Below are 21,558 nucleotides of genomic sequence, written 5' to 3' on the forward strand. Positions count from 1 at the left end.
ACTTTTGACTTTGCACACTATGTTGTGGTCACAGAGTTAACTATATGTGTTAGAAGAAGCCTTTGAAAGTTTAATGAGCACTTTAGCATTAACAACCTTTCATATTTCCTTATTTGTTTTTTTTTTTTTCACCTTTCCATTCATCCATCTTAAATTTTGCAGCTCTTAACAATGTTGTTGCACTAGAACCCCAGAGCAGCATTAGGTGAGTCGAATGTGTTCCAGGGTTAAAATAAAAACAAGGCACAGTACATAGTGTGTTAGTCCTATTACGTAAAGTATTATATAAAAACAAGCTAAATTTCTGCTACTAGAAATCAGAATAGTGGTTATTCTGGTGTGAAGGCAGGGGCAGGGAGCAGGAGAGGCTTCTGGGTGCTGGTTATGGCACCCAGATCTGTTTCTTGATCTGCGTGCTGATCACATGTGTGTTCATTTTATGAAAGATCATTGTGCAATATACTCATGACATCTGCAATTTTTTGTCTTTGTATTTTATACTTAAATATTCAAAAAATTGGGTGAAGGAAATGCCTGTGGGCTGGATTTACTTTGCTTCACTTAGATCTTTAAGAATCACAGAACCACAGCTAGTTAGATTTAAGTTCTAGTCTTCTACAACACTATAGGGTGTACAGTAACTATAGTTAATAATTTATTATATATTTTCAAATAGCTACAAGAGAGGATTTTGTATGTTCCCAACATAAACAGATGACAAATGTTTGAGGTGATGGATATGCTAATTACCCTAATTTGATCATTATACATTGTATGCATGCATCAAAATATGACTTGATACCCCAATTATTATAATATGTGTCAACTAAAATTTAAAAACTGAAAAAATAAAAGAATCACAGAACCAACTATAAAATCACAGAAACGGAAAAGGTCTTAGCCCACTGATGTCACGAAGAGAACAGATGCCTAAAAGGCTTTGAAGTCTTGCAAGGATCCTAGGGAACGATGATTTCATGTCTTACAGCTGAGGAAACTGATGTCAGTAAGGTTAGGTCCATTGCCCGGGATCTCACCAGAGCCTGCTAAAGAGCTCTCAGATCCACCTTTCTCTGCTGCTCAGCTTCTTTCTACTGTGTGGCTTAGCCTGTCTCCTAATAGCAGCTTCTTCATAGAACTATTCTTATTAAAAACAGGGCTTGAGTTAACCTAGCTTATGAGGATTTCTAATGACAATTCTTACAAAAAGGGTATTTTTCATTTAACTTGCAGGCAGCCTGATTTTCAGCTGACCAGAACAATCAAATTATAAAATATTCTAGTTATTTGAGATGTTACCATAGATAGCTTTAAAAATCTTTATTTTCACGACATTTATTTTATCACATAGCTATTATTGCATAGTTTCACTTGATCTCTGAAGCTTTATCAAGATGCTACTAGATACTATCCTATGCATATTTTCCACTTAACACAAGTATGATATCCTCTTTAGGTTTATATGTATTCTGCTACCATGAAAAGCCACTCTTTTCCTCTGTATACATGAGATTATTTTTACTTGACTGATTTATCTCTTTAATTCAATGCTGTCATTCAGATCATATCATATATATCACATATATGAGATTGATAACCTAATAAATAATCCCAATTTTGTCAATCCAGTAATCACTGAATTTACTAGAATCTATTCAGTTCTTATCCAAGGGCCACTACTGACATGGGCCTTCTTATTCAGATGGTATTGCATCACTTGACTCTTAGAGAAGGCTCTAGATGATTGACAGATTATCCTCATGTCTGATGGAAGTAAGACAAGCAAGTTCCTTCAAGAAGAAAGTAAGCCAAGTTGTATCAGATATAGTCTCCATTCTGTTACTTTCACTTTCCTGTTGATACCCCTTCTTCCTGTCTATTCTGAATGCATTTAATAAATATTTACGAGTATTTGCTAGGGGCCACACACACACTGTCTTAGGAGCTGGTATAAAATGGTGAAACAAAAAAAATCAACATAGGTCCTGCTGTCTTGGGCCTTATTTTGTTAGAGACAGAGCATTAAAAAAAAAAAAAATCTTTCAGCTAAATAGAAATCACAAATGGGTCAAGTACAATATAGAGGTGGAATTTGTGCTATGTATGTGAGCCAATGGTAGGGAGTTTGACCACATTAAGAATGGCTTCCTTGAAGAAAAGATACTTGCTTTAGGATACAAAGAATGAATAGAAAGATATAAATCAGACAGAGGAGCAATTAGTATTCCAGCAGCCAGGATAGCATGCACAAAGGTTCTAAACGCAACCCAATAGTGTAGGGGAGTGAGGCTGAATTTTAACTCTTCGCCTTTAGGGTTTTTTCTGGCTAGGCCTAGGAATTAAGTTGACATAGGACAGATTAACAGGAGAAAAGCACAGGAATTTATTTAGTATAACTTTTACACAGCAGTGGGAGCCCTCATGAAGAAATGAAGACCCAGAGAAACAATTAGAGTGAATCAGTTATAGATTGAATTGGACAAAGAATAGTAAGTTGTGAAAATGCAACTAAATTATGTGGAGAGGCTTAAGAGACAAGAGCTATTTTAGCAAGGTTTGTACAGAATTTTCTTTGGCTCAAATTTCCATCCTTGATGATAAGAATGTTGCTTTCCTTCTGGTATAGGGAGAGGACCTTTCGGAGTTCCTGCTTTTAAGAAACAGAAAGGAGGCCAGAATGATCTTGTACCCGCTGTTTTACAAGTACTTTTAATTCACAATAGTCATTATGCCAGAATGGTGTATTTTTAACTCCTTCAATGGCACATTTGAGGAACTCAAAGAAGGCCAACATGACAGAGTCAAAGAGTGCATAGAGTTGTGTGGAGCAAAGTAAATAAAGTGACTTATGGATTGGGAACAGTGGAGGAGTCAGTGGACTGGTATTCCTGATGGTTTGAAAAAAAAAAAAAAAAGCCACTCTAGGAGACACTGAATAATCTAGCAAATGGGCAGTTTATGGCCAGCAACTGATTTTTAACTCCCTGATTCTGGAGGAGGATGGCCAAGTTTCAAGGAATGACTGCAAGAGTGGTGACTGAAATCGAGTGGAAATGAAGACCACTGGAGATAGGGAGGTCAAGGAACTGACAGGCTGAGTGTTGAACCAGTTATCCTTGTGTCTGTTGAAATAGCCCAGAATGTTGGCAAATTTTCAGTGAAGTAGAAGACTGGATAGATGCCAAGTCTTTAATACATAAAGTAGGTTGAATGGTGGTGGGGAAAGAGAACCACTTAGTGTGCCTAGTAAACATTTCACAAGATTTGAATGGTTTGTATGATAGAGATAAAGTTTCTAGATTTTCAATGTTATATTTTCCCAATTGTTCATTATATTTTGGCCATTATACAGATATTTCAAAATCTGAACTAAAGGAGTTTCCTCATCTGGCTTGCATATTCCAAGATGATAGGAATTGTGTCATAATCACTTGTATAGAAGCTGTACAGATCTTGGCTTACCCAAAGACAAGTGGTAGCTGTGAATGAATAAAGCATAGGGATAAATTATGAATGAAGGAAATAGTGCAGCTCTTTTAGATGGAAGGTGTTATTTTTAATTTTATGCACATGTGCAAATTTTGTAAACTTTACATGGAATTTTACCTCTCTGACTACAATTACCTTTGCATCTACATTAATTACATAGTAGTCGCATGTTGTTTTTTTTTCTTTCAGAGATGAACTTTTTAATCAGAATAATTACTTTCCCTCTGATTCCATGGGAACTTTACCATTTATACTAACTTTTTGTGGAACCGATGAGTTAGATCCTTTTGACAGAAATTGCACTGAGGGGCATTCTCTGATATGGGGATACATCTTGTCTGGAAAGGATCTTCCCCTGTCTGCACCTCCATTCATGTTTGTAAACTTTTATCATTCTCCATTTGTTTATCTGGCTAGCGAGCAATCTCTCTGTACCAATAATTAATTGCCTAAGGGATTTAACCAGCTTATGAAAGTATATAAGTTAAGATTTTTAAAGACGAAAGCAATATGTTATATATGCCTAGGAAAAGACTGGCAAGATACTCATCAAAATGTAAATAGTGGTATATCTAGGTAGTGGAGTAGTTTTACATCATATTTGTTTCTCTAAGCTGAAATATACATGTTTTTCAGTGAGAATCTATCATGTTTTACAATGAGATTTTTAAAGCCAATATTAAGGTGAAAGGAAAAGGTAAAACAAGGGTAGGGGAAAAATCAGGAATTAGGCTATGTGAAAAGAAGAAGAGTTTCTTTTTCTATTGTGTAGAAGATAGGTGAGTTGTCAAAGATGGAATATGCATGCATGGATGTTAGCAGTATGTTTAATTCTACTGCAAGAAGCTAATGCATGATGCTGTCTTCAGAGGCTTCTGGTCACAGTCCCTTATTTCCAGGTCACTTGGCAGAATTCCTAGAGTCTCAAGTTTTAAGGAGCAAATAGTAGAAGTTCCTCCTTAGTGCCTCTGTTGTTTATTCTCTCGGGGGGAATAGTCATTGATTTCTGTTAACTGTGATACAAAAAACCCACTAAGCACCTGGGGCTTCCCTTGCCACCCCCTTTCCATCTGTTAGGAAGCCTTCTTTAAGCTCTGAGAATATCTGTGGATTAACACAAGTCAGAAATTGTTTTCAGTATCACTCTGCAGACAGACATTTAGCAGGTGGGCAGTAGGTCTGTTAATTTCACATGGGAGAGGAAATTAACTGTCCAGCCTGGACAGGTTTTTGTCTGCCAGCTTTAAAGTTTGTCACATAGAGGAATCTTCCTCTTTCAGAATTTAGAAGGAACCACAGCCAATTTAAGTGGCATTTAAGATGCTTCCTTGTAAACTGTGGGCATCAAGCCAGGCAGAGTTGCAATAAGCTCTTACTTTAGACCTGGCCCACTTGTAATGCTATGGCAATGCCAAATGCATGTTCTAAATGATGCAGTACTTACCTGAGACAGAGCATTCTAGGTAAAAGGTAAATGTTCCTTCTCAGTGAATGATGAACGATGACATCTAGAATGATGATTAATTAAGAATACCACTCTGTTCAGTCTGGGGAATTTTATTCTGCATTTCAGATGTATCATAATTTCAATATCAGAATCAATAAGATGATACACTCCTGAAGTGTAGGTTATCTAGAAAAACTTTAGGTGATTGTAAAAAAATACACAAACATATTTAACAACTGCTTTAGTATAATCTACCTAGATTGTTCTTCCTAGCTCTGCTTCCAAAGGGTATTGGACATGGAACTGTGAAAGCAGAGGTATGTGATGTAAAGGTAATGATATTCAGTAAATTCAAACACTAGATGGTTATATATTTGTTAAATATTTATAATAAATGACTATTAAAATACTGTAATCAGAATTTTAACCATCTAGCTTTAGTGGGATGCAAGTGGGAACTACTTTATTCGTCTTCCCACTGAATATATTTATTTCAGCCATGTAAGAAGTCTTGGTTAGATCTCAGAGCTTTGCTGTGTCTTTTAGTCACAAGAACAGTCTCATTTCAGGATTTTAAAAGTCCTGATCAGAGTAATGATTTAAAATTTCTTACCTCAGGTTGGGCCTGTTTCAGGCTTGACAGCCTCCTTGCACCAGGGGGTGTGTGGTACTGACACTCTTTGTCACCTGACTTCCTCTGCTACTCACTGGCTGCCCTTAGGGCCCTTTAGAGAAGAGCTGTAAGGAACTGGGCAAGTCTGAGTCACTGGTGCAGTTCCAACCTGCACTGCTACCTTCTGTTAGATGCATGATTGCTGACTCTCTCTTTGGATAAATCCTTTTAGGGACCTCTGGGTATAGTTCGTCTGAAAGTCATGCTGCCCCTGGCTGGATGTTTTTAGCTATCTTTGCAGCTCCTGGGTTTCTGGCATTACACCCCACTTTTGGGATTACATTGCCTTGCCAGGTGGTCCTTTTGGGCATTGTCCCTTGTGAGATCATTCTTCCTGTGGGCCTGTATCCTGTCCATGAGAAAGGTGCATCTTTTTCTTGCCATTGTTGGAAGCATAGCCTGATCACAACAGAGTCTTCTGGGCTTTGCAATTCCAGGACAGCTAGCAAGCCACAATTTCCTGCCTTTAAAGTCAGATTTAAAATAGGTAGTAGTTATTTTTCTCTAACTCCAGGAGATGCATTTTTTTCAAATATTTCTCTCAGAGACACTCATTCCCTTCCAATTTGGTACCCCTGAGTAAGCTCTTTTGTGGTGTGAAGTAGGAGGTGGTACAGAATGTTCTGACCACTCTATCCTGAGTAGTCCTCTCTGGGGGTCTCATTACCTTCTCTTGTAGAGCCGAAAGCAAACAGTGGGCTCATGATGACAGAATGGCTTCAAATGAACCCTTGGCAAGTTCTGATTTGGCACCTGTATCTGATAATTATTTTGTTTTTAGCCTTCAAGGTTTCACCTAAAACAGAAAATTTCATTTGTTTTGTATTTTTTAATTGATATGTCATAGTTTTACGTATTTTTGAGGTACATGGGATACTACACAATTTCATTTTAAATACCTTGACTCAGTAGTATTTTTTTCATTTAGGTGGCTGCATTAAACCTCATTTATGTGTGTGTGTGTGTGTATGTGTGTATGTATAGGAAATAAAAGCATTCACAAATGTGGTAAACAAGGAATATAGAATTAAATTAATTTTATTTATTTTAATTAATTAATTCAATTAATAGAATTAAAATATATAGATGCAAGATTTTAAGTGTCTTACATTTTTTAACTTGGGGATTGTAGTTCAATAAATGATAACTTCATTTTCTTTCTTCAATTCGAAGGATATTCTTATAATTGCTAGTTTAATTATTAGTTTGCCTGTACTTAGACCAAAACATCTTACTTCATCTTCCAAAACAGCTATCAGTTCCTTTGTGTTTGCTTAATAAAATATTAATTACAAATATGTTAAGTAGCATGTCTGATATAAGGACTTTTTCCCTTAAAAATAAATACATAGTATCTCAAACTTATAGTATCTTAATAGGATAGAGAGGAATAAATATAGCTTTACATATATATAAGATTTGCTTTTTTGCCATTCTTGGCAGAGTCTATACTGGAAGCCAATTTCTTTACCTTGACTTTCAACTTAGTGATCATTTTACTATGGCGGCTCACTCATGACTAATGTAATATAAGATACGTATGGGATTTTATTGACTAGTTTTAGCAGTATGAATGAGTTTCTATTCACTTAAAGAAAGTTAATATTATAAATTATCTGAGGTATTTGAATATGCAAGTCTTTTTTTGTTTAGAATTTAAACAATACATTCTCATCTTCTACTTTTTTCATAAGCATAACAAGGAGCATGCATCCACACTTAGCAGCACCTCACATGTATGCAATCTGGGAGGTTCTTCCTAAGGGAAATAAAAGATTACAAATAAAAAATTCAAAAGTGAATATATATTTAGGATGAAATAGTCATAAGAAGTTATAAATTTTAAAAAGATGACAAATACTACAAACCATAACAAATTCCAGAAAAATAACAAAAACATTTTTCCTCCTCCTTTGTTCACACACTTGCAGGGTGATCTGTAGTTCAGGTTCATATGCTGATACCACCTCTGGTGTGTCACATCATTATCTCATGGCAGACTGGGAGGTGGGTGTATTTCCAAAACATCCCTACATTGGGATGGCTGGCAATAACATACCTCAACATAGAAGTGACTGCAAACCAGGTAAATATGTTTTATTAAACCTAAACTAAATGTATGTTCAGTGCAGCTCAACTTGCCCTTTGTTAGATCTCAAAAATGTTTAGGCTTGCTCCAGTGTCGCCCAACACAAAGAAAAGTGTGATGGAGGAAAAAGGAGAGTGGAAAGAAATAGTGATCATAACTGATTACTGTTAAGATATCATGTTTTGCAACTTTTATGAAAACATATGAGCCTGTAAATATTGCTAAGGTCCTTTCAGGAGTCTGTGCATATGAAGGGCCCAGAAGCCTAAGCTACTTTAGCTTCACAGTTACCTTTCAGGAGAACTCAGTCACAGAAAAATGAATAACAGCATGTTCCAGATGCTTTAAAGGAACCATAAAAAATCTGTGTTCTTTTACATTTCATTCTGTTTATTCTTCTAAATTGTTATCCAAAGTTATTCTTTTATCTCTATTTTTAATGTGTTAGTATTAAACTACCTAAGGAAAATGTTCCTGTGGAAAACCATATAAATATTTTATACTTTTCACTTTTTGAATAAATTTGTGTACTTAATTCTTAGGAAAAATGCTTAAGAATAGCAAAATATGTTTATCATACCACAATAAGAAAACAAAAAAAGAAAAGCAAAATCCCTGAAGTAAGTGTTCTCTTGTGTTACTGTACAACTGCCTGTAAAAATCATTGGGGCCACTGGAAAAAGATGGTTAAGGGTGGATTGTGTTTATCTTTTTTTTTTTTGAGACGGAGTCTCGCTCTGTCGCCCAGGCGGGAGTGCAGTGGCGCGATCTGGGCTCACTGCAAGCTCCGCCTCCCAGGTTCATGCCATTCTCCTGCCTCAGCCTCCCAAGTAGCCGGGACAACAGGCGCCCACCACTGCGCCCTGCTAATTTTTTTTTTTTGTATTTTTAGTAGAGATGTGTTTATGTTTAGTATGCCTTGTTTCCATTCTGGGTCCTTCTAATCTCTAGATAGCCAAAGCTTGAAGGATTTTAATACAAAGTGTCTCAAGTGACTTAGCTCTATTATGCCTAAAAGTCAAAATGGAATTGTGCAGCAAATTTCTCACAAGCAAAATTACATCTAAGGAAGAGTACTATTTGATTGTAGACTGAGGGTAGAGTTAATATATTATACAATATTTATCTCATTAGTCCTCTATAATAGTATAATTGGAATTTTATATGAATTAAATTATTGATATACGATTAAAATAAAGATATAGACAAATTTAAACCTCTTTAATTCTTAACATGCACCAACTAATATCCTTATAACTTGCAGTTTGTATAAGGGCTTGTTACTTACAATATTAACAATCAGTTGAAACATCATAGTTATTTATTTATTTATTTATTTATTTATTTATTTATTTATTGAGACAGAGTCTTGCTCTGTCAGCCAGGCTGGAGTGCAGTGGCACAATCTTGGCTCACTGCAACTTCCACCTCCTGGGTTGAAGCGATTCTCCTGCCTCAGCCTCCAGAGTAGCTGGGAGTACAGGCACACGCTATCATGCCCAGCTATTTTTTGTATTTTTTTTTTAGTACAGACGGTGTATCACCATGTTGGCCAGGCTGGTCATGAACTCCTGATCTTGTGATCTGCCCACCTGGGCCTCCCAAAGTGCTGGGATTACAGGCGTGAGCCACCACATCCAGCCATAATAGTTTTAAATGGTACTATTGACAGATGGTCATCTGTTCTGTGTGAACTCTGTCTGATACCATGTGTCCTAATGCCATCTGGAAGTTTTGATTTCCTCCTTTGGACAGGTCTTGACTCTGACCTACTGAGTACTGCTTGGATCCTCTTTCTCCTGAAGGGACATGTCCTGGCTATCTGGCCATTCTGCATACCACTCTCCTCATCTTATGCTTCCTGGTTTACTCCTCCTGCCTAAATCCTCTGGTGACCTTCATAAGACAAGTTTAATATCTTGGAACATGCAATGAGTGATATAGCCATGTTAACAGAATGACAGACACACAGGCAGACACACAGAGGCACTCTCGTGAGAGGAAGACAGCAACACCATCACAGAAGGTATGAGAACTGAGGGGAGATTGTTAATGTCAGGTAGAGCTACGAAGGGTATAATCAGAGTTTCCTGCCCATCTCCTTCCTTGATCTTCCAAAGGAAATCTACAGTCCACCAGTAGTCTCCATTCAACACTATACCTCCTCCAATGTACCCTGTTCTACACAATTATGCTCCCACTTCCCCCCCTCCCAAGGGATAAAAGTTCAATTCAGATTCCCCTTAGCCCATCACCTAGAAGTAGTATAAGGCTTAGTAAGAGGCTCTCTTGAAACTTCTGTTAGGTCTTAGCAGAGTATATGCCCATCTCCTTCTTAATAGCTATGTAGATAGTTTATATAATCAGACATTAAATCAACATTTATATGAAAATGTTTTATATAAATTAGGATTCACTATAGTTTATAATTTTAAAAGGACTACAATAAGTTGTATCTTCACTTAAATTGCAACTGAACAAGAGCCCTATAAAATGTAGATTTTGCTTTACATTTTCATAATTTTGCATAAAGCATTTTTAAATAACAGATATAATGTTATATCTCTGAATAGATGCCATTATTGTCATGGAAAAGGGAAAATAATTTCTTCTGTAGGACAACATAAAAATGGTGCTATCAAATTTCAATATTTATTCCTTTACAGTCCTGTGAAAGAGAATAAATATACAGCAGCTCCCTCTTAAACAATTTTTTGATAAACTATTAATCAAAAGAGATATGTTTCAGATACGCAAAATGGATGAATAAAAGAATATAGTAAGTTTGTATATAAAACCCAATGATTTTATTTATTTACAAATTTTACACTCAAATAATAGTTTTTTCTATATTATTTATTTTTGAGATGTTTAGCATATACTATAAAACTGAATAATTGTTTTTGTCTGTATTTTACTGTATTGAATTTGTCTCCTTCTGACCATAGATACCAGTGGTTCTCCCACTATTTCTGTTATCAGTGGCCTGGAGGGCATAATCATATGATTTTATGAAAAACAGTTATTTTTATAATATATTAGGAAACATGTAAAATAATTTTTTATGGAATTAATATAATTTTTAATGTAGCTTTTAGGAATTTAGTTCTTTTAAAGTTGGACATATTTTTAGCAATAATAATGATAATAGTGTTGACACTATAATTTTTTGAGGACCTCTTTTGTTCCAGATACAGTGCCCGGTGCTAGGTATTTTATGCCCATGTTATGGAAGGAGCTTTGGAAAGGTCAAGTAACTTGGACACCTAGCTAGTAGTTAGTGGTAGAACCAGGATAGCAATTCTCGTCTGCTTCACTCTGAAGCCAGAGGTCTTTCCATTTCTCTGGCTTGTCTCTTACAATGTGTCTAGTGTTCTACAAAATTAGGGACCTTCATTATGGGTTTTTATTTCTCTGTAGTCAGTTGAAAATTCCATTTTCCTCCATAGATGAAACTGCAGAATGAAGGTAAAATGAAGTAGAGGCTTGGTTCTTTTTTCACGTAAATTTTTTTTTTTCAAATGTTGGGGTGGAGCTTCTCCACAAGGAAGCCATGGTTTCCAGTCCGTATAGAATCAAGGTTGGACTCACATCATAATTCATAATCTACATTTGTATGAGCTTCCAGCACAGAATAGACTTTCAAAAAGTTTCACTTCTAAATTAAGATATAGAAACTTTCATTCGAAATTAAGATGTAGGAATTTTCAGCATCTGTATCTAATTCTACTTTGCCATGAAAAGAAGAACAATCATCCTATATAGTTGTAGGATCTGACTGATTCTTCCAAGGCATAGTGGGCAGCAGAAGGACTGGTCCCTAATGTCAGAAAGATTCTAGGTCAATTAGTTAAAAATTCAAATTTATGACACAATGATGTAGCATAGTTTTGTAATATTTAATTATGAATTTTTAAAACTTTTTGTTAAATGGATATGACAGCTTTAAATTCATATACATCCTGTTCAGGTTTTGTAGTGAAATGGCCCTTTCCTTAGCTCCTTCTACCTTGCAGTCTGTTTTTAAATGTGACCTACTTAAATGGATAGATTCTATATTCTTTCTAGAGAAATGCCTCATTCAGTGAGACATAATTTCTCTAACAAGAAAAATGCATTCACAATGTAATTCCAAAACCTCCAGGAATAAGGCCTCTGAGTAGCTACATTATAGTGCTCCAGAATCCATGCACTAAAAAGTGCGTCTTTCTTTAAGAGAGGATCTCTAAGTTCTCACTTCCAGCTTATTTATGATTATATTTTTAAGCTTTTGTTTTCCCTGGTTCTCCGTTCACAGCAATTGTGAAAAAAAAAGGGGGCATCCATCCTTCATTCATTTATTCAGTCAACAAACATTTATTTAAGGCCTGTTAGGTGCACCTGAAACTGTTTTATGTACTGGAGACATTCACAGCACTAACAGCTGACAGCAATAACTCATGAAAAGATTTTTTAAAAAAATGTAATAAGCAGATGCAACAGTATAAAACTTCAAATAGTTTAGGTACATTTAGTATTATCTTCCCCCATTCTGAGAATGAGTAGCCAGCCAGGTTTCTTCCAGAGGGGCAAGTAGAATGTCTCTTACTCGAGGCTGTGGTTTCTTGGAAATGAAGCAAATGTGAAAAGTTTCAAAATCGAGTTGGGCTGGCTGTGGTAAGGAAGTCAGGGAGGCAGAATTAACCTGCCCTCAAAAACAGATCTGAGGCATTGATCTCAAATTGGAGCATAAGGCCAGGAAAGGTCAGGACTAAAGAGATAAGAATAGGGAACACACCAGCTCAGCAGCTTAAGCCGACAAGCCGAAAGGCCAGCAAGGTAAAAAATTTGTGATAGAGCTGGATTTTAAACATTCCGTTTTTCATGCGCCCATGGGCAACTCCTCTGTAATTTTGATATAAGATTATTTTGGGAGTGGGACTCTCTTTGTGGGGAAGGGGAGTAGAAGAGTTAAACCTTCTCGGCCATGGCAAATTCAAGCCTTCCTTAGGTTTTATGCTTATATTTGTGTGTGTGTGCCTGCATGTGCATGTGTGTGCATGCATGTGTGTATATTTGTTGGAAAGGGCAGTAACTGACCAATTATGACAGAAGGCAACCTCTCCTTTTGCCCAAACCCCTCCCTTGGCATTTGGTAGGTGGTGCAGGTACCTATGGGTTTTCACACCTCTGTAGCCTCTGAGGACTTCACTGGATTACAGGAGAGTAATAATTAATGCTAATAATGAGGACTCAGTGGTGTCGAGAAAGATGAAATTCTTTTATATATCTCATTCATGTAAGAAAGCAATGACTGTTAGATCTTCCCCCAACCCCCTAACAAGGTTAATATTTTAATACTTGGGTATTTGCAGGAGTAAATAAGTACTTTTGAAATTTGCTTATTGATAAGAGCTTATTCCCTGATATTGCCTGAGTAGATACATTGTTGCTTTATGTAGATTTAGTGATATTTCTATTGTTGTGTGAAAGTGAATCAGGGCTAGCACTTTAATTTGCATTTGTGATCAGGATTATTCTTTTGCGTAAAGATTAAAATTTGATTTGGAACAGGAGTCAAGGATTTACTTCATTAGGTCTGATTTCACATTTTCCACCTCATTTGAAATAAAATATTTTGTAAGTTAAGGTATATGTTAGCTGGGAAGTAATATTATAACAACATTTCACCAAAATTCTTGAGAAATGTTTTAAAATCCAAAAGTCTTTCTACTGGTAATATTATTCCCTCACTGACTTCATGTCAAAACCAAATGATGATGTATTTTCCTTAAGGCATTGTTTATATGGCAGGTCTTCAACCATATATTACTAACAGTTTGTACCTTATCAGACCTGACAAGATTACAGCCTGAAGAGTTATATTTTGATTCATGTAAGAGTATGGACTTGAGCTTCAAAGGAATAATAAGGCCAAACTATTATAGTTCAAGGACTTTAATAAATATTAAATGATAAATAAGGCTGGTTCCACACTAGCTTCAGGGCCTGTGGATAATAAAAGAAAATCTTCAAATGGTGCCAAACAGCATAATGGCTGTCTTGCCTTTTATAATCTGTCTTTACCGCTTGCCATTGTGGTTGTCAGAGCTGGGAATGATGAGGTAGGATGTGTAATTTTTGTTGCTGACAGAATTAAAAGTAAAGGAGACTTTAAAAGTAATCCATCTCTTTAGCAGGATAAATACAGAAATGTGCTTTTTGGTAATACTGTAATAGGTATTTAATCACTCCTCACCTACCTACTCTCTCTAAAAGTCAGGTCGTGGACTTGATGTTAAATGTGAAACATACCAGGTGATATGCATTTTCATTATTGTTAATTTCTAGTTTTAATGGAAACTAGAATTTACTTATATCATCATGTTTGGGATGTCAAAACATGTCCCAGTGGGAGAGTGCAGAATGCCTATGATTCATAGACGATCACTAAGTTATGTGATTATATGGAGGAAAAGTAAGTGAAGCTGCTTTTCAGAGAAAGCCCATCAGTACTATTGTTATTAAGTCTACTGTGAGCTGGGCACAGTGGCTCATGCCCGTAATCCCAGCATTTTGGGAGGCTGAGGAGGGTGGATCACCTGAGGTCAGGAGTTTGAGACCAGCCTGGCCAACATGCTGAAACTACATCTCTACCAAAAATACAAAAATTAGCTGGGCATGGTGGCAGGTACCTGCAATCCCAGCTACTTGGGAGGCTGAGGCAGGAGAATTGCTTGAACCTGGTGGGTGGAGGTTGCAGTGAACCGAGATTGTGCCATTGCCCTCCTGCCTGGTTGACAAGAGCGAAACTCTGTCTCAAAAAAAAAAAAAAAAAAAAAATCTACTGTGGCAGACAAATTCTAAGATGCCTTAATAATCCTGCCTCCTGTTGTTCATGCCCTTGTACATTGAAATTGGGCCAGTGTAGTTTTTTTTTTCTAACCAATTGAATATGGAAAACATGATGGGATATCACTTCTGTGATTAGGCTAAATAAGATAGTGACCTGCCCTTTTGCTTACCATACTCTTCCCTTTGATGACTTTGATGAAACATGTTGCCATATTGGCACATGCAAGGAACTGAGGGCATCCTCCAGCCAACAGCTATGTAGGAACTGAGACCCTCACCTCAACAAGTCCTATAGGAACTGAGTACTGCCAACAATTACACCTGCTTGGAAGCAGATCCTTCCTTAGTCAAGACTTTAGATGAGACCCCAGCCATGGCTGACACCTTGATTGCAGCCTGGTGAGAGACCCTAAAGCAAAGGGCTCAGTTAAGCTGTGCCCAGGTTCCTGACCCACAGAAACTATGAGATTATACGTATGCGTTGTTTTAAGCTTCTAAGTTTGAGGTGTTGGACACATAGCAATAGAAAACTGATACATTAGATGTATTAGTTTGATAGGGCTAGCACAACAAAGTACCACAGACTAGGTGGCTTAAATAGCCAATTGTGAGCAATTTATTTTCTCACAATTCTGGAGGCTCAGAAGTCTAAGATGAAGGTGTCAGAAGGGTTGATTTCTTCTTAGGCTTTTGTCCTTGCCTTGTAGATGCCTGTCTTATCCCCATGTCTTCACGTGATCTTCCTTCTGTGTGTGTCAGTGCACTAGTCCCCTTTTCATATATGAACACCAGTCATATTAGACTAGAGCCCACAATAATGACCTCATTTTAACTCAGTCACCTCTTTAAACATTCCATCTCCAAATACAGTCACATTCTGTGGGATCTGGAGATTAGGATGGCTTCATATGAATTTTACGGGGAAACAACAGTTCAGCCCATAACGATAAGCTATATAAAATTTTATAATTATGTTTATCTCTATAGCAAAAACTCTGTAGAACTTACTGTCTGTAAAGGTCTTTTGATTCCTTTTTATTCTTTATTTTAATGTAATTATATGTTTTTCAGACGATTTATATATATATATATATATATATAAAAATCACATAGTTTAGCACATATATTTTCATATCCCTGTCTCCATAACAAAATTCGAATCTCTGTTTAAGTATATGTCTTTCATATACTTTATTATTATTATTGTTATTATTATTATTATTATTATTATTATTATTATTATTATTTTTAGACAGAGCCTCCCTCTGTCACCCAGGCTGGAGTGCAGCGGCACGTTCTCAGCTCACTGCAACATCCATCTCCCGGGTTCAAGTGATTCTCCTGCCTCAGCCTCCTGAGTAGCTGGGATTATAGGCACCCACCACCACACCCGGCTAATTTTTGTATTTTTTTTTTTGGTAGAGATGAGATTTCGCCATGTTGGCCAGGCTTGTCTTGAACTCCTGGCCTCAAGCAATCCACCCACCTTAGCCTACCAAAGTGCAGGGATTACAGGGGTGAGCTACTGTGCCCAGCCTCTTTCATATACTTTAGGTATAACACTTTGCAATATTTATGGTATTGCTGTTAGAGGCATTTTCAAAATCTACCTTTACTTTTTGTGTTTGCTTGCATACTTCTAAATAAGTTGGAAGTAGCTCGTCTTAAGTATAAGTACTTGTTAAAAAGATAGGGAGTTTGAAGAATTTATATTTATTTGAAGTAGGTATAATTCTAGATAATGGTAGGTCCAGAGAGTATCTATCTTTGTATTTTGGAATCCAGATATAATGGAGTTACACTGTTAGAGCGTATCTAATGCTGGGCTGATTTATTAAGACACTGTTTTTTGGCACTTTGAGCTATTAATAGCACTGTACGTGTTTAAAATATTTTTCTAAATGGCCAAAAAAATCTACATTGTATACATTATATACAACAGTTCATTATAGCACACACCAGTGGTTTTCAGAGTGTGTCTGCAGACCCAGGGAGTGCCAGAAACTCTCTTAGGGGATCTTCAAGGTCAAAACTATTTCCAAACTAAAACTAAAACATTATTTTCCTTTTATTTAAAAAAGTGTTGACATTTTTATATGTGTTGACATGTGTTGCATCATAAATGCAAAAGAAATAGTGGATGAAATTGCTGGAGGCTTTGCATTAATCGAGGCAGTCGTGTTAAACTACTGGCATTTGTATTTTAAAATAGGGATAATATTGCCAATATAAGATGGTGGTTGTAAGATTTAAATCGGATATTTTGTGTATAAGTATTCAACTAATGACCACTCTACACTGCTGCCCTTATCAGCAACATGTATTTCTACCATGTTTTTGTCTCTCTCTATGATTTATTTTGTGTTTTGATGAGTCATTTTGGTTATATTTATGTTTATAGGTACCTCCACCAAAAAATCAAAGAAGAATATTAAGATAATTCTTGAAACACAAGTTTATAGTGGTTCATGTTTCTTCAAAGAAATGGTTAGGGAAACTTAGAAAGATAAAGATGAGCAAGCAATTAGGGTTTTTGGAAATCTTTGATATTAGGAAGAGCATCATATACCTAGGAAGTTGAGCCAACAATTGTAAGGAGAATGGTTAACAGAACATATGACTGAACAGAGAACATTCTGCATTAGGGATAAAATATAATTACCTGATTTAGCACTTATTCCATTGGCAATTCAATTTCCATATATGCATCCTCTGCTCTAAATTGGTATGTCTACACTGGGTTATTTAACTTATTACAATAATATATACTTGATGTAAAGATGAGAAAGAATAGTATTGTTTTGTGCAATTTCCACTATTTTCCCGAAGTCTAAATTTAGCACTGTTTTATACTGCACTCTGTCAAGCATCAAGTCAATGAAAAATCAAATTAGATTGTTGAACTATGTGCTATTCACTTAATTCTAAATTTGAATTATCATTGTTTCAAAATGAAATGAAGGGATAAGTAAATGCAAAGGCCTTATGTCATTTTGTTATGCTGTTTATTGTGTTTTATTATTTTTTGCTTTATTCATTTTTGTCTTATTCTGTTTTTGTTTTTAAACAGATCATCAGAAACTAGAAAGAGAAGCTAGAATCTGCCGTCTTTTGAAGCACCCTAATATTGGTGAGAACATATTTTTAATGTTTTTTAAATGTTAATGTAAAATTTTATGTTAAGTACCGCAATAAAAATGCTAATTTGATAATCTACAATATTTATAACTTTTAAAAAATAGTTTCCTAACTTTCAATCTTGGTTACATTTGATTCCTCAAAATTTTTCTGTGTTTGTTGTTTGTTTTTTGATGCAATCTTTGAAGTAGAAATGTGAAAAGTTTGTGGAAACAGAGGTACTAAATTAATTAATAGTGTATGTTTCCTGCTGTACTGAAAGTTGACAGTGTACCAACCAGTGGAAAACCTGAGTGTAATTTAAAGAATAAATAAATAAATTTAGGTAATCCCTGGTTATATTAGCTTTATCTTAACCACATAATTTGGAGTCTGCTATGTTAATGAGTTCAATGTCCTTTCTGTAGAGTTGTATAAAATGAAAACAATAATCCTTTACCTAATTGGGAAAATAGTTGTGAAGGTAAAAATGAAACAAGTATAACAATTTTTTGAAAAGTTATGTATATATTTTTTCAAAAGGTTGTGATTATGTATAAACACTTAAAAAAATAATATAAGGTCTCATTTGAATAGTGCTTTTATGTGTCTTTAAGAATTGTTCAGCTACAGGCGGGGCACGGTGGCTCACGCCTGTAATCCCAGCACTTTGGGAGGCCGAGGCGGGCAGATCACAAGGTCAGGAGATAGAGACCATCCTGGCTAACACAGTGAAACCCCGTCTCTACTAAAAATACAAAAAAATTATCCGAGTGTGGTGATGGGTGTCTGTAGTCCTAGTTACTCGGGAGGCTGAGGCGGGAGAACGGCTTGCACCCGGGAAACGGAGCTTGCAGTGAGCCGAGATTGCGCCACTGCACTCCAGCCTGGGACAAGAGAGCGAGACTCCATCTCAAAAAAAAAAAAAGAGTTGTTCAGCTACTGCTGCTGAAGTATGGAAAGACAGGATTTATGTCATCACTTTAGTCAGCTAAATTACATTCCATATATCCTGTAAAAAGTTTACTTTAGGCCAGGTGCGGTGGCTTATGCCTATAATCCCAGCACTCTGGAGGGCTGAGGCAGATGGATCGCTTGAACCTAGGAGTTTGAGACCAGCCTGGGCAATATGGGCAAGACCATATTTCTACAAACTATTAAAAAAATTAGCTGGATGTGGTAGTGTGCATGTATGGTCCCAGGTACTAGAGAGGCTAAGGTGGGAGGATTGCTTGAGCCCAGGAGGTTGAGGCTGCAGTGAGCCATGCACTTCAGACAGCCTGGGTGACAGAATGAGACCTTGTCTCAAAAAACAAAAAAATTTACCTTATAGGTATTGATTTGATTCTAGAAATAGTAAAAGGACTTTAGAATATTTATCCCTCATGAATTATAAAATAGCATAACTGTTTTCAAAATTTTTTAAATGGGATGAATATAAGAAACAAAGAAGAAAAACACAGGAAAGAAAAAGTAAATTCAGAAATATGTGTAAACTGGATTCTGTGATAATAGGTTTGATTATTTTGGAAAAATGTTACTGTCCCAGCTCCCTCAATTTTATTGTTAACCTAAGTATTTCTGATCTAGAAGCAGTGAGAAAAGGGGTAACAGAGATGTAGAATTTGCAAAATCTTTCACTGAAAAGTTTACAGGTGTTTTAATTTTATGGTCGGAGCATTCAATTTCTATTCCTGCTTTGATGTTTTTGGTATCCTGCACTTAGTGGGTGCATCTTAGGGTCTTAAGTGAATGGATACTATGGGTAAAAAAAAGTGTAACACTGGCAAATTCACCTGTATGATTCACTCACTCAACAAGTTACATTTCTAGGTGTATAGTAGGAACAAAACATACTGGCAGCTGATAAAAAGGAACCTTCTGGTTTGAGGAGAGAACAAAACAACTCTGAAACATAAATCTACTTCTTTAGAAGCATTTTACTCTGACAAAACTTTATGGCATTTCTTGTTTGGCTGTATTGGTTTGCTAAGACTGCCAGTAACAGAGTACCACAGACTGGGTGGCATAAGCAACAGAAATTTATTTTCTCATAGCTCTGGAAGCCAGAAATCTAAGATGAAGGTGTTGTCAGGTTTGGTTTCTTCTGAGACCTCCTTCCTAAGCAAGTAGGTGGCTGTTGTCTCACTGTGTCTTCACATGGTCTTCCCTCTGTATGATGTCTGCGTGCTCATTTTTTCTTGTAAGGACACCAGTCATATTGGATTAGGCCCACACTGATAACCTCATTCTCACCTAATTACCCCTTTAGACATTCTATATGCAAGTAATACAGTCACATTCTGAAGTATCAGGGTTAGTATATCAACATAGGAATTTGCCTGTAACATTGGCTAAAGAGAAATTACCCAATGAACCACTACAGTTCAAAGATTACTTCTCTTGCTCAGGTTTAAGATAAAATCAAATCTTTGTTTAGTGAACTTGTAATTCCTGTACAGAAAGTTGTTATTTGTTTGTTTTGGTTTGGTTTGGTTTGGTTTGGTTTGTATCAGGTCCTCCTATGAGACTCAATTTTTGTGGATAATGAAACTAGTTTCCTCCATTTCCTCTAGGATACCAAAGTCAAACATTCGAAAAACTGCCAAGCTAAAACAAGAACTCTTTTCATTTTGACACTACATACAGACTAAACTTATAAAAAGAGAAAGTATGCTGGAGAAAGTTCTAAACTTTTGTGTCCTAGATAGCATTGTCAACACCTTCTGACACAGTGTACATCTTTTTTCGGGAATCCATAACAGCCAAATATCATAATTCCTTGGTTACCTCACTGGAGGTTTTCTTCAATCTTTTAAGATTTCAGGAGTACGAAAGGAACTGTGACAATTCTAGGTCCTTGAACCCTAGGACCCATTTCTAACCACAAGAGAGATTTCGAGTGATCCGTTATCTCAGGGTATAAGTCATAGATGGATTAAATTTATGAGACATAATCTCAAAAATTGTAACACTGGCAAATTCACCTGTATCATTCACTCACTCAACAAGTTACATTTCTAGGTGTATAGTAGGAACAAAACAGACCAATATCCCTACCCTCAAGGAGCTTGCAGTTTTTGGGGAGACAGGCAGTAAACAAAGCATTGGATATTAGATGGTGATAACTGTTGAGGAAAAATAGGAAGCAGAGAGGGAAATACTGGGTGTCGGGGTATTCCAATTTTATATAGTTGGTCAGGACCATTTCATAGAGAATGTGAAATATATTTGAATGCAGACCTAAAAGATGGGAGGAAGGAAGTCATTTGGCTCTCTGGGGGAAAAACAAACAAGCAAACAAACTAAAAACGTTGTAGGCAGAGGGAACCAATAGCCTGCATAAGGGCCCTAAGGTCAGTAGATTCCACCAAAGCTTTTTATCTAATGAGAGAGATAGGGGATGAGTTCTTTTTCATTTTATCTAACCTTAATTGATGAATCTCCATGCCATGTAATCTGACAGTGTTGTGTTTATTCATGTAAAGAATGATTTTAAAACATCAATAACAACAGTAACTGTCATAAAATAGTAAGCAACAGCCAACAAAGCAACACTGTTTTAAAGACAGATGCCATAAGTGGACATCTGCAAATGCATTGGAGAGTAGTTGACCCAGGGTTGTGAGGAGAGTGCTGCAGTTCCTGTTGATCACTGCACTAGTTAACAGCACCACATGAATCACTAGTACTCAATCATGACTGAATCAGATTACACAGGGAAAACAGCATTTGCTCTTGATTTCCGTGACATAGGTAATGTGGTACCTAAGTAATACCAGACTCTTATCCTCTTCTCCCTTTTCTCTATTTTATTATTTCCTTGGTTTTAAAATCAGCTAGGCTTTAGAACTTTAAGGAAGGAAATAACTATTTTTGACCATTTTTTCCCTTGTGAAAATGTGCTTG

General features: G+C 36.3%; 1 protein-coding gene across 40 annotated transcripts in view; it reads left to right on the forward strand.

Annotated features, from left to right (window-relative positions):
• The window catches only part of CAMK2D (calcium/calmodulin dependent protein kinase II delta), a 319,411-nt gene that overhangs the window by 83,748 nt on the left and 214,105 nt on the right, over positions 1 to 21,558 (forward strand). For all 40 annotated transcript variants that reach the window (XM_055274745.2, XM_055274780.2, XM_055274766.2 and 37 more), the window contains exon 3: positions 17,603 to 17,662. In XM_055274745.2, coding sequence (XP_055130720.1) covers positions 17,603 to 17,662 — 60 coding nt within the window. The remainder of the gene's footprint in view (positions 1 to 17,602; positions 17,663 to 21,558) is intronic.

This window comes from Symphalangus syndactylus, chromosome 4 (assembly GCF_028878055.3).
Source record: "Symphalangus syndactylus isolate Jambi chromosome 4, NHGRI_mSymSyn1-v2.1_pri, whole genome shotgun sequence".
NCBI classification, from domain to species: domain Eukaryota; kingdom Metazoa; phylum Chordata; class Mammalia; order Primates; family Hylobatidae; genus Symphalangus; species Symphalangus syndactylus.